Raw genomic sequence first — 13,157 nt, 5'->3', positions numbered from 1 at the left:
AAGTAAAAAGGAAGGAATCCAAGCTTTTGGCCGCCACTTGTGCATAGGAAAAGAAAAGAAGAGAGAGAGAGAATTCATGCGCATTGTAATAGAAATTAGGGCTTTTTTTTTTTTTTTAATTGTCAAGACAACTACTACAAGCTTTTATAATCCTAGCCTACCCACCATCAATTTGTTTTTTGGAGTTGGGGATTGGGGTTTGCTGTGAAAGTTTGTTGGTTTCTTTGTTCTTGCTCGTTACTTGGATTGACTGGACTAGGTGGGTGTAGTCGTATTGGACGTTGTTTGGAAGCTGTACCCAGATGAGAAAAAGATGATGGGAGGAAGAAGATGAGAAGAAGAAGATGGAATCAAACCTATCATCGTCTTCGTGTTTTGTGATCATTTGTGAGGAAGCTTACTCTACTCTGTGGATAGACGAAAATAGTGTTGCATTCAACCTAGCCAAATTTGAAACGCACCGTTTCATTATTGTACACATGGAGCCACGGGTATGTGGGAAGTCCCCAACCACGGGGTGCAAGTAGATTTTTACATTATCATTTGCCCTTTTTAGTATCATATGATTATCACTATTAATTTTTGTATAACCATCATTATTGACTTTGCATACAAGAGATACGTGTGCATAGATGGGCATTCCCCCACATAAGATTTGTATGAAAATTTTAATCTAGTACATTAGTCAGACAAGAAAAAAGGTATCAACAACAACATCAGGATGTCAGATCAGATGATACTGTTTTACTTGTCTATTGGGATTGTACAGTTTCTCGCATCATCTATGAAACATGATTTACAGCCAGGGAACTAAAAGATACAAAGAACTCTATGAGGTTAATTCCATGTCTATTTTTGTACAACTAGTGAGGAGTTTATAAATGGAGATACTTTATGCAGAACACCGGATTATACCGGCCTGCACAGCCCCCTTTTAGATGCAACTCTTAACTCAGGAAGACTGAAAATGATTATCCTCAGTATACCCCAGGAAAAAAAGCTAAAATTCCGGTGCCAACTTTGAAATGAAAAGAACTTGTCGAGCCTCAACTACTAATGCTGGTTCTTCTTGTCCAATCCAAAAAATGAGCAATTTTGGAACGCATCCAGACTGCTGGCTATCAGACGGTTCAAACCACCAAGGCTATCGCTTAGAATTAAATCTTCACTATGGTATTTAGAAGACGGTTTATCCAAATCTAGCGGTCCTAAAGAATCAGGCTGCAATATAGAGGCAATGATATAAAGTCAAATACCAGTAAAAATGCTACTAAAGATGAAAAATGGCAGTTCATATATGTCTGATTCACAAATATATTTCATTTCGTATTGAGAGCATGCTGAAACAGGGTAGTTATAGAGGTGGCTTTCGGGATGTGAACAGCAAGCTCCAATGAGTTACAAGGCTTAAAGTAAGAAAAAGTTTCTATAAAAGGAACGTACCCAGTATATATCTGCTAATGTGCTGAAATCCTTTGTCGAAGTATCTAAAATATGTGTACAAGACTGAGTTTCATCAATGGCGTCTTCTGCAGGGCTTTCCACAGGTTCCTCCACTTCAGGTGACTCCTGCAGGAAAATCTCTAGATATTACAACTTTCAATCTACCAGCAACTATTCCCAAAGATAGCTTGATCGTAGAATGACGACACAAATAATACCTCAAGCAAACAGTCAGTACCCTCCAAGCTCGTTCTAGCGGTCTGCTTGCAGGACCCTGTGGAAGTAACTCTGGATAAAATTGGATCCAACTGACAAAAAACAGAGTTCTTTTTATATGAGAAGGCATCACACGTTTCTTCAGCATCCCAGATGGAAGATGCATGGGATGACAACGTTGGTTGATATGTCTTGTCCTGATGCTTAGATATGTGAGCAGCAATAGCAGCATCAAAAGAGTCACAACTGAATGGAACCTGCTGAAGGCATTCAGAGCTTTCGGCAACAGGTGGGTCAATGCAATTAACATCAATATCATGAGAAACTCCTGAAAGTAGATCACCAATGCTTATGTTGGTAAGGGTATCAGCCCAGTCCCCCGCTGTCAGTGCAGGCCCGGTGCCAAATTTCAGGTCATCCTATACAATACAGAGAAAATTGTGCTGTCCTTTAATTGGTTACCATTGTCCAAATATGTTGAATACGAGCCATAAATTTTTTTTTGATAGGTAACTCGGGGGAGGCAGAATACAAGCCATAATTAACTTCTAGATTTCAATAATAGTTGCTGTCCTTTACACAAAATATTTTTTGTCACAAGATTTTATTTTTACTTGCAAAGAATGAATATTTTAAGTGCTAACAATAGCACAGCGCAAATACATTTGGATTTCAAATATTTGTCTAAATCCACTTAGCACTCCTGCCCACCAGATCATTTTTTCCTTTGCCTTTTGTTTTCTCCCCTTTGGGGAAAGGGTCTGTCTTCAAATTCCAAAAGGAATAAAATGTTGAACTAGAATACTACTTATATAGGGGTATCTTCAGGCAAGTAGTAGTAATATCATGACAATGGTTTATGAGACTAGACATGAAGCTGATTCTTAAAACTAGTTATAGTGACTCCCAAAACTTAGTTTTGTATTCTATCATTTTATTATTTTCCACAAACAATATTTGTGTCTTTGATCATCCCTTAATAACATGTCTATTTTCATTCATATGTGAACAATGGCCTCCCTAAGATGAAAAATTTCAGCTCAATCCCTAATGGGTTAGGATAAAAATAAATCTTACCAAAATCCAACATCTGAAGTAAACATGGTCATCAAAAAAGAAAAGCCTGAACTTGTTACTTTAGCAGAAAACCAATTTTTCAGAAAATTAACTTGTGAAGCAGGATTAATATCATCATGAAGGTATCTAGAACATATTTCAAAGTTTCAAATAAGGTCACGAGACTCAAATACTTTCCATATTATGCAGAGCTGCAGAGCCCTCATGAGTGCAGTAGTTTCGATTCCATAGGCACACCTATGAACTGACAGTGCAGTAGGGTTCAATAGACGAATATAAGCATGGGAAAGGGGAAGGAAAATTACCACATCTTCAAATTGTCTCATGATAGTTCCATCACCAGCCTCCTTTCGGCACCATGATATATTTGCTGCAAGATCAGAGGACTCAACAGGTTTATTGCTTGAAGCCATGCCAGTCCACTTATCCAACTCACAGGGCAAATAATTTGAGCTGGGAGGTAGAGCATGATTCTGATTTGTCAAAGCTGGTTGATCCTCATGGAGATCCAAAGTCCGATCAATAGTTGATGGCACAGAGATGGGTGGTGAATCTGTGACCTCTATATTGTCATTGTTAATGATATTTTCTGCCAGATTGCAGCCGGATGCAGAAGGTTGTTGCAATACAGCAGATCCAAGCTCTGTATCAGAAAACCAACCATACCTTCAAGGAGATTTTATCAGTCAGTTATAATAATCAATGATGTAAACTGGAAGATATTGCATTTAATTGAAAAAGAAATAAGCAAGAACCTTAAACGGAAAACTGGAGGCCTTCCTAGCATTGCATATACATCTGCGGCACTAACAATAGAGTCCTGTGTCCATCTCGGACAATCCATCAGGTTTTCCCCTTGAACACTATAAGGGAAAAGCAATAGCTCTCCAGAGGCTACACTTGAGTTTCCCCATTTGCGATTTAGATGTTCTAAAACTGATGATATCTTCTTCCGAGAACTAAGAGTGAGCTCTAGGTGTGGATTATGCTTATCCTACCAACAGATGCAAACATGAAACATGATGAGATCATTTGATGTACCAAACTATTCAGGCTCTAGAGCCTCATTCCACATCAACTCTTTTTTTTTTTTTTTTTTCTTTTTCTGTCTTTTTTTGTTTGCTCACCATTTCCAGGGCCCTCCGAGTACCATCATCAATTGGAAACAACTGGAGCTTGAGTTTCATAGAAGTGAGAACATTGTTCTCAACAAAAAGATTGTGGGAATAAGTAGGAAAAGGAGGTAGAACTTTGCTGACAGGATTGGAACCCTTTTGACCTGGAAATTATAATGGAAACAATTCATGGTGTCAAAACCTTAGTGTGTCTTGAATTATATCCTTTCAGGACCTGTAGAACTGAAAAGAACAACTAGGCACCCACATGGAATACCTGGGTCATTTTCAACCTCTTTATCAGTAGCTGTCCGTTCCAAATGCTCAGCAGCATCAGCAACCAAAGAAACCCCAGCAATTGCAGCCTTTTCCCATTTTTTATATGCAGCTGATGAGAAGACACTCACTAATCATCCAGTAACGACGACCGAGAAAATTTTCTTGTTATAGCACTTTTTGAATGTGCAGATTATGGAAGGAAATTTCATTTAAATATACAAGAAGCAAGAATAATAAAAAGCAAGGAACAGTACTGGGTGGGGCATAGGTACTAATGTGGGAATTTGCATTTTTTTTATGTGGAAATTTACATTTATCAGTATAACAGATAACCAAACCCCACCTTCACATCTTAATTACAGGACAGTAAGGTATTCATACACTGTCATTACTAGAAGAAATCCATGTTACTGCTATCTCTACTTTGAAATATCATGAACCAACTAACTACCAAGAGTTATAAAAGCAACAAAGAGATCATCAACTCTACCTCCAAAATTACATTCCAAAAGTTCGAAAAAGTATGAGTGGGGAATCACCTGGTTTCCGCCGTTGCCTTCCAGGTTTCATAGTTGTAGTCTCTCCTTTGTTGTTAGTACGGCTAACACCTACATTGATATTGCGCTTCAAGGATGTTTTTCCAGAACCTAATTTTTGAATGTTTTGACCATCCACGAGAACAAGTTTAACCATGCAAGCATCTTGTCCTGATGCTCTACTCTGATTTGGTACAGTGTTTGGAGCAGCAAGTGGACAGTTCTCCCCCAGGGAAGGCCGCTTCTTTACGTTCTTCCTCCTATCTTTCAAGAGTTGGTGCTCCTTCATGGCAAAGATGGTCAGTCAGCTGGGCCCATGCAGAAACTACTGGCTTTATGTATAGGAAATCATTCCAGGGTGAAAAAATGATAATGTTTACTAACCAAGGCTTCTATAAATATCTTAAATCTTCGGGGCTTCAAGCGAAGCTTTGAGGCTTTGCAGCTATACTTTTCCAATAAGGACCACCTGTAACAAAAGTCTCACAATTTAAGAATACAAACAGATCTCTGGTCATGCCAGACAAAATTTTAAGATAAAACAACTAAAACGGTTTTTAACCTATGCATGTTACAGAGTAATTATCATTACCAAAAAAAAAATCAAGACAAGAAAACCATAAAGAAAACAAATGATGTTGCAGGACCTAGTAAAGCTAAGAAAGCCCCATTAATCCAATGCAGTAAGAGCCATTCAATGCATGTAATGGATGTAGTCCATATTACCATCGAAGCATTGCAGCATTAGTATCTTTAGAGTCCTTGGCATCGAGACACAGCCCTGGGCCAAGCAGCTTATTCATACGTCTCACAAGTCGGTAGTAATAGTGTCTAACCTGAATATTACAACAAAAAATTATCGACAAGAGAACCCAACCAAGACTCTCAAAGCACAAAACGAGAATGACCAGAAGAAAATCTAATGGTAAATACCTGATCTTTGTTTTTACTTTGAACACGATGTGTGATTTTCTCAAAATTCTGCAAGGAATGCATCATGCAGTGTAGTTAGAAAATATGACAATGTAATCAAATCAATGGCAAAATACACATGGGCAACAACATGCCTTGCCAACTTGTCGTAATGCAGTGAAGAAACTTTCCTCCTCTTGACGTGTCCAAGCAGCCCATTGTCGTGTTGGTCTTTTTGCTGCATTGGATATTATGCAACAATTAAAGCTGAGATTTTCTACCTGCATAGGTATCACATTCTAGATCATATACAAAAACTAACATACCAGGGTAATTTGTTGTGACATGATTTGCAGCGGATGGGGTCACATCAGGATCTGTGTCATGAACCAAAATATTCTCTGGATGAAGGTGGGACTCAGAGTCCAAAGAGACCTGTAACTCAGTCTGCATGTTTTAGACATTACATGAATGCTATCTGCTCATGATCTTGAGCTTCAAAAGACATAAGTGATGATTTCTTTTGATCTCCAACTTCGTCTAAAGTCCAAATGCAGTAACCTTGCAGCAGAGAGTGTACAGCTTAGAGTCCAAAAACTATTGAGTTTAAGAGAGGGCAAGCAACAAAATTATTAGAATTACACAAAACATTGCAATCAGACATATAAATGTTCACACACAACAAAGGATGGGCATTCACACCCCGAAAGACCCCATTCCTCTCGTCACAAAATAAAATAAAGGGGACAAATAAGAGTCTCACAATTAAATGGGAGCAAGAAATTACATGAAATTTCAAAATGCATAAACGTAACATATAGACATCAAACACATGATCTGACCAGTTTAACTACCAGGATAACCAAATCATATTCAAAGAAAGCAATCATGGTACAAATTGGTTCAAAAGCAAGTGAAGTATTGTAAAGGAAATCGAAGGAGTCTCGAGGGCAGAAAGAAGTCTAAAATGGTAGGACATAAAAGTTAACACATTAATAACAACTACAAATGCCAATTAACCACTGCTGTTAACAATACCAACTGCAAGAAAAATATGAAAACCAAGATTGACCCCTAATTGCTGTCTGAAGGGCCAAAATACGAACTATCTAATCTTCAAACTTTATCACTAAGAACCATTACAAACAACAAACTCATTCTACAGAGTATAGTACAGACAGTTTGCTCCTAGGTATCCCCCAATGTAATTAACAACATTATCATTCGTTGCATCTCAAGAAAATAATTAATTGTTCAGATGAATAAGGGTGTATTAATTTCATCTCCAAACATGGAAATTCAACTGTTCCAAATAAACCATCAAAAGAGATGCAAGAATTTGAAGTTTCATAAAAGAATTTTCATAAAAGGAACGCAATTGTACACACACAATCCTAGTCACGGTAGCAAAACATAATTATCATTCCTTTCAGCCAACAAAGCCCAAACATAAAAAAAACAAAGTTGATCAAGTAATGAAGCTTTAAACCATCAATGACCAAACAAAAATCAATAACCTTAACTCCGTTGGGTAATAGAGATAATATTGGAAACTAAAACACATTATGATTATGACCCGTCAATAATTCCTTATATCAGATCCAAATAAAAATGCTTTAACTCATATATGCCTGATACAACCGCATAGCTAAGTTAGCATGAATCGTTTCAATCAGAGACGATAACATCAACAAAAAAGTAAAAAAGAAAACATCTTTCCTCAATCTTCTCCACAATTTTCTCAGCGGCCAAGAAAATTAGGGTTTCGAATTATACAGTTGACTTCAATACGAGCTATCAACTACATGAAAAGAAATAAAAACGAATCTAAAAATCTTTGTATTGAAAATACCTGAGATAGAAAATCCAAAGGACCCAAGAAACCCTAGAACCAGACGCGCGAGCTTCAGGTATCAAATAAAAGCAATGGAAACCGGAGAGAATCTTCCGACAGACGTCTACATTTACAGACACAACGAATTTCACTTCGGAACCAAAATAAAATAAAATAATAAGTAAAATTGTAGGTTTATTAGTTTAATACCTTAAACAAAAAAGAAAAACTATAGTCCTTTGGCTTACCTTTCAACAATAGGAAAAAGGGGGCAAGTGGCATGCAAAATCCCAAAGCTTTTTAAATGCATTTACCTTTAATTTTGTTTATATATTTATGGGGACACAGCCACCGAGGAGAATTTTAGTGATTGAATAATTTTTTTAAAAATATTTCTTTAAACTCCTTAAATATTGTTTTCTTTTAAATAAAAAATATAAATTCAGTAAAAAATATTTCCTTAATTATTAATAAAAAAATGATAATCGGTAAAATTTTGAATAGTAGTAGTAACGATTACTTGTTTAAAAACGAAAATAAAAGAATTAATAAAAATTATTATTGTGTAGAATTTAAATTAAAAATAAATAATACTAGATATAGTTTTAGAATATAAATTCCATACACTCACAAATCGATAATTATATAATTTGTGCGGGTGGAAATGAATATTTATAATAATTGCAATAAACAACTTCAAACATCCTTGTCAAGTAGAATAATAATAATTCAGTAGCTAATTTAGATGTTAAAATATATAGTATAACTCAAAAGATAAAAAAATATGTGAATAATTAATAAAAATCTTGATTGTAGCGTGGTGGTGTATGAAATAAGAATATATAGATAATGTGAAACCACGAGCAGCCCGAGTGCCATGCGAGTTAAGCCCCTTGTTAAGGTCAACAATGCAAAATTTAAATTAAAAAAAAAAATTATGAAAAATAAGAAAAGGGAGATATTAGAACGATAAGAAAAAATAATTAGAAATTGAGTTTACGTTAAAAGAAAAAGAGAAATGATATTTGTAATTATGGAATGTGCAAGTGCTACACAATCCGTTTGAAAAAATTAAGTAAATACGAGATTCACATAAAAAAAAAAAAAAAACTAAATTTTTGATAATAGACTATATTTTTTTCAAAACGATTGACTATATATAATATTACTTTAAAAAAAATGAATGCATCTACTTTTTATTTATTTCTTATTCATTTGTTGTAAGTTGGAAAAGAAAACCTAAATAGTATTTGACAGGGTTCAATAACAAGTAGAAGCATAGGGTATAATGCTAAAGAAACATCATCAAACTTTAATATCATGATTTGGAAAATGATCATCTTAATCTTGCAAACTAGTAAAAAAAAAATTATATTCTTCCTGAATTGCTTATAGAATTTTATCCATAATCTTTATAAGAGCAATGTCATTAGCCTAGTCAAATGCCAATGTCTAGTCAAATTTTGGTCAACTTAAATAAAAATAGTCTGCATTGAACTAGTCAAAATTCAAAAACTCTACTTTTAAGCTAGAGTAAAGTCATTTATTTCTTTAAATTGGGCTAGCTACTATTCATCTCAAAAATAATATTTTACTTTAAAAATATTATGTTGGATAATTAGATTAAGGAAAAAACTAGTTGGGAAAAAATAATTTTAAATAAAAATTAAATTCTTAATTAATATATGGAGTGTATTTGTAAAATATAAAAAGATTATTAAAAATAAAATACATAATATTATATTAATAGGCACTTTTGTAGAAATAAATGTTTTCAATACTAAATTAATAAATTCTGTTATGATCAACTATTTCATAATAAATTAGCCACATTATCTATAAATAATATTAAGAGATTTGAAAATAAAGTTAAAATAATAATTTTTTAGATAACTTATGTTTAATATAGAGATTTATTTTATTGCTATGTTAAAATTAAGGAAGCCTCGTTTCAAATATAGAGAAACAAAAACACAATCATACCACGATTATCAACATGTTTCACACGGGGCCGGCGATTTTTCTGCACATTCTTGTTGCCGGCCCTATGTGAAACATGATGATTTTTGTAGTATAATTATGATTTTAGTTTTAGTATAAATGAAAAATAAAAAATTTAAATTCTTAAACAAAGATTAAAAAGAAAATGGTTGATAAGGACAAGAGCGCATTTTTTTTTTGTTAAGAAAAATTATCATCATTCATTCATTTAAAAATTTATATTCATACATTATGGAATATCTTCATATCAAGAGAAATTCTATTTACAGTGAATTGTATATGCAAATCTTTTATTAAAAGAGAAAAAACATCATCTTAAGATGGATATTTTAGTAATTTTAAAAAATTTTAAATATAAAATTACTTTAGCTTGTATTACAAGCTCCAAATAAAAACTATAAATAGTATTGCTCTCATATCAAATATAATATTATAAATTAAAATAATATATTTAAAACTACACCCTTTATAAAATGAGAGGATTCAAATTTTAGAGACAAAAGAAGCTGATAAGGACAACGGCATTAAACTCATAAGATAGAAGCATATTTTTACCCTGTCCTTGAAAAGCTCGGAAACGTGGATAGTGGTAGGCATTACTCATTGAAAAAGGAAAAAAAACGTACGAAAAGAAGAGAATAATCTTTTTTGAGGAGAAGAGTTTTAAAGCGGTCGTTGTTGATAAAAGTTACTAAGCTTCTAAAAAGAAAATTCTATGACCTTTTTAAAGTGATCGTTGACGATACTTTTTTTTAAGAGAAATATTTTTTACAGTCAGGAAATACAGTTGTCGTGCAGTCGTAAAAAAAAAGTGAATTAATACGGGACTTATATAAAAAAAAATTATTTTTATAACTTTTTTTTATTCATATAAGTCCTCCTGAATATAAAATAATTTTTTTATAATTTTTTTTATTCATTCCGTACAGCCGATTGCATTTACCGACTGTATCTAGCAAAACTCTTTTTTAATTATGCTTTGTTTTTTCTTTTTCCATATTTTGGGAACACTTTGATTGAAGGGAAATTGTAAACTCGAAAAGTAAAATTTTCGTTTATTTTTAGAAGCGCACTCACAATTAAGGGGTGGATATTAGTTGTCACATCCCATGATGTCTCGATTTAGTCAGGAGAAAAAAAAATATAAATATGAAGTTTTGATAATGTAATATAGCATAGGGGCATCTTAGTTGGCGTGCCCATACAACTTCCCATATTGGGTTGCGTAGCGTTATGTTTGAAGTTACGTACGTAACGTAGGCTGACTTTTAAAGCAAGCCAAATGTTACAATACGAGAACTAATTCAGTCCTCCATTCCTAATATACATAGACGTTTGAGTGTATTAGGGAGCTCTCTCAATATTGTTCTAAAAAGCTTAGGTTGTGGATAACTTGAGTGTATCTCTAGACTTACTTATATAGCACACTCACATACTGGGTGAAGGCGAACTCAGATTGAACGGCTGTTTGAATACTGGATTCACTAATGGAAAAAATACTAGATTCACTCAGAAAACTACACAAATTGTCCTTAAGGTATTTTTTTCATTGTGTATATTTACATAAAATCTAACATTGGTATTAGAGCATCTTTAGTTGTTCCCAGTGATGCATATATCTCTATTTCTTGTTCTTGTATATACGCATATTTTTTTTATGCGTTTCATGAATCTGATCATGTGTATATATATTAAGTTGAGTCTCTACTTATAAAAATATGTTTGAGATTGTATGATATGCCATGATCTATTATCGGAAGTTTTATTTATCTATGTTTACATGAACATTGCGGCATTAAATATATATTTGATAATATAATTTTTTTTTGTTTTTTTTTTTTGCATTCATTTGTTGATGGGAGTATGTGTTATATTGTATACTTTTTTTAGGGTGAAATACTATCAAATATCTTTTGAGTTTGTATTCACCAAGCGTTACACATCATGACGCTACGCACGGTGCTGTGGCTCACCAGGTGCTCCACGCATTGTGGTTGCTATGGCTCACCAGGTGCTCCGCGCACCATGGTTGCTGCTCACACCACGGTTGCTGCTCACACCACGGGTGCTGCCTATAGTGGTACTGCATGCCGTGACATTTAGAGCACATTAGTGAGTGTTCTTCCATTCTAGAGTAATGTCGAGAAGCAGTGGTTTGTTGTGGCAACTAGGGGAGAGTATCGGACGGTCCGGACCGGCAAAACCGACCGGACCGGCAGTTTCGGTCCGGACCGAACCGAACCGGTAGAATGTCCGGTCGGTTTCGGTCCTATTTTCTCTGGACCGACAGGTTTCGGTTCGGTCCCGGTTCAGGGGGGTTTTGCCCCGGACCGGACCGAACCGAACCGAATGAATATTAATATATTTTATTATTTATATAATAATTATAATTATATATAATTATTTATAATTTTTATAATTGTATATAATTATTTATAATTGTATATAATCTATAATTATTTATAATTTTTATCTTACCTAATAGGCTAATATTTATCATACTAATTATTAATATATATAATTTTATACTAATACAATAATACTAATATAATAATATTTATACTAACTTACTAAGACTAAGACTAAATCACTAACCGTCTATATTAATAAATGACTACTAGTTATTAGTATTACATGATATTTACATCTAGTTATTAGTTATAATTTATAAACTTATAATAAATAAGTTAATAAATATTACTAATTTACTATATATTAATAGACTAATAGTATTACTATATTAGTATAATAGTCTATTAGTAATTTAGTATATAGTAAATTACTAATATATATAATAGTAATTATAGTATACTATTAGTTATATATTAAATTAATATATTTAAGTTATTATCTATTAGTACTAGTGTAACTACTAACTAGTGTTATTACATATTAATATTATTAGTTACTAGTTATTACATCTAGACTATCTAGTTATTAGACTATAGTAAATAAGTTAATAAATATTACTAATTTACTATATACTAAATTACTAATAGACTAATAGTATTAGTATAATAGTAAATTACTATTACTAAGTTAGTAAATTTCAAAAACAAAAAAAAACTCTCTAAGTTAGTAATAACTAATAATTAACTAAATTAACAATTAACTAGTGATTTTTTTAATGATTTAATTAAATAATACACATTAAATAGTTTACCTAATTTTATTTTTACTAACTTAAATATATTTTTACCAACTTATTAATTTTTTTTTATTGTTTAGAATTAGATTTTAGAAGAAGTTATATGGGTTGGGTGAAACGGCGCCGTTTCACGCAACCCATATATTTTTTTCTGAAATTATGTGCTGAAACGGCGCCGTTTCAGCACATAATTTCCCTTTCCCCCCCTCCCCCCCGATTCCCTCCACTCCTCCTTCAGTCTTCACTCTTCACTTTCTCTCTCAACTCTCAGTCGACGCTCACTTGATTCTACAGATCCTAGCCCCGTGCCGTGCGCATCCCCTCCAAGCCGTAACCCATTGCCGACGCTGTGCCGTTGCCCACTTGCCCCTCCGTCGCATCTCAAACGAGGTGCCTCTCTCTCTCTCTCTCTCTCTCTCTCTCTCTCTCTCTCTCTCTCTCTCTCTCTCTATTATTTTTATATCTTACCTATTAGTTATTATTTTTGTTAATTTGCTTGATAGTTGTGGATATTAGGCTTGTTTGTGTGCTGGATAGTTGTGGATTTTAGAGCATTGGCGACTTGTGCCCATTTCTGGAAAACAGATGGGTTCGCT

At 33.6% G+C, this 13,157-nt stretch overlaps 1 protein-coding gene across 10 annotated transcripts; it reads right to left on the bottom strand.

The window, feature by feature from the left end:
- Positions 1 to 625: 625 nt before the first annotated feature.
- LOC122279357 (TSL-kinase interacting protein 1-like) lies at positions 626 to 7,706 on the bottom strand. Of its 10 annotated transcripts, none has more exons than XM_043089967.1 (15): positions 7,661 to 7,706; positions 7,431 to 7,536; positions 5,905 to 6,139; positions 5,734 to 5,816; positions 5,600 to 5,647; positions 5,393 to 5,502; positions 5,051 to 5,135; positions 4,670 to 4,949; positions 4,120 to 4,257; positions 3,864 to 4,015; positions 3,492 to 3,730; positions 3,042 to 3,402; positions 1,662 to 2,078; positions 1,444 to 1,569; positions 626 to 1,221 (listed from the first exon to the last, which is right to left on the bottom strand). In XM_043089967.1, the coding sequence occupies exons 3-15, from the start codon at positions 6,029 to 6,031 to the stop codon at positions 1,054 to 1,056; spliced, it is 2,334 nt and encodes a 777-aa protein (XP_042945901.1). In that variant the 5' UTR covers positions 6,032 to 6,139; positions 7,431 to 7,536; positions 7,661 to 7,706; the 3' UTR covers positions 626 to 1,053. The 10 variants fall into 10 exon arrangements, with proteins under 10 accessions (XP_042945901.1, XP_042945906.1, XP_042945902.1 ...); XM_043089972.1 differs by having other exon boundaries at positions 5,905 to 6,118; positions 7,661 to 7,702; XM_043089968.1 differs by lacking the exon at positions 7,661 to 7,706 and adding an exon at positions 7,623 to 7,654.
- Between the last annotated feature and the right edge of the window lie 5,451 nt (positions 7,707 to 13,157).

The sequence above is a fragment of the Carya illinoinensis genome, chromosome 10, assembly GCF_018687715.1.
Source record: "Carya illinoinensis cultivar Pawnee chromosome 10, C.illinoinensisPawnee_v1, whole genome shotgun sequence".
Taxonomy (NCBI): domain Eukaryota; kingdom Viridiplantae; phylum Streptophyta; class Magnoliopsida; order Fagales; family Juglandaceae; genus Carya; species Carya illinoinensis.
Note: the sequence above shows the minus strand (reverse complement) of the source record. Positions and strands in the feature narration are given on the sequence as shown.

What these genes read in the sequence shown, in the direction of transcription:
- LOC122279357 (XM_043089967.1), bottom strand. Translation starts at nt 6,031, where the DNA reads ATGCAGACTGAGTTACAGGTCTCTTTGGACTCTGAGTCCCACCTTCAT. An exon ending in GTACTGACTGTTTGCTTGAG is followed by an intron (nt 1,570 to 1,661) that starts GTATTATTTGTG and finishes ATTTTCCTGCAG; the next exon opens with GAGTCACCTGAAGTGGAGGA. An exon ending in CATTAGCAGATATATACTGG is followed by an intron (nt 1,222 to 1,443) that starts GTACGTTCCTTT and finishes TCTATATTGCAG; the next exon opens with CCTGATTCTTTAGGACCGCT.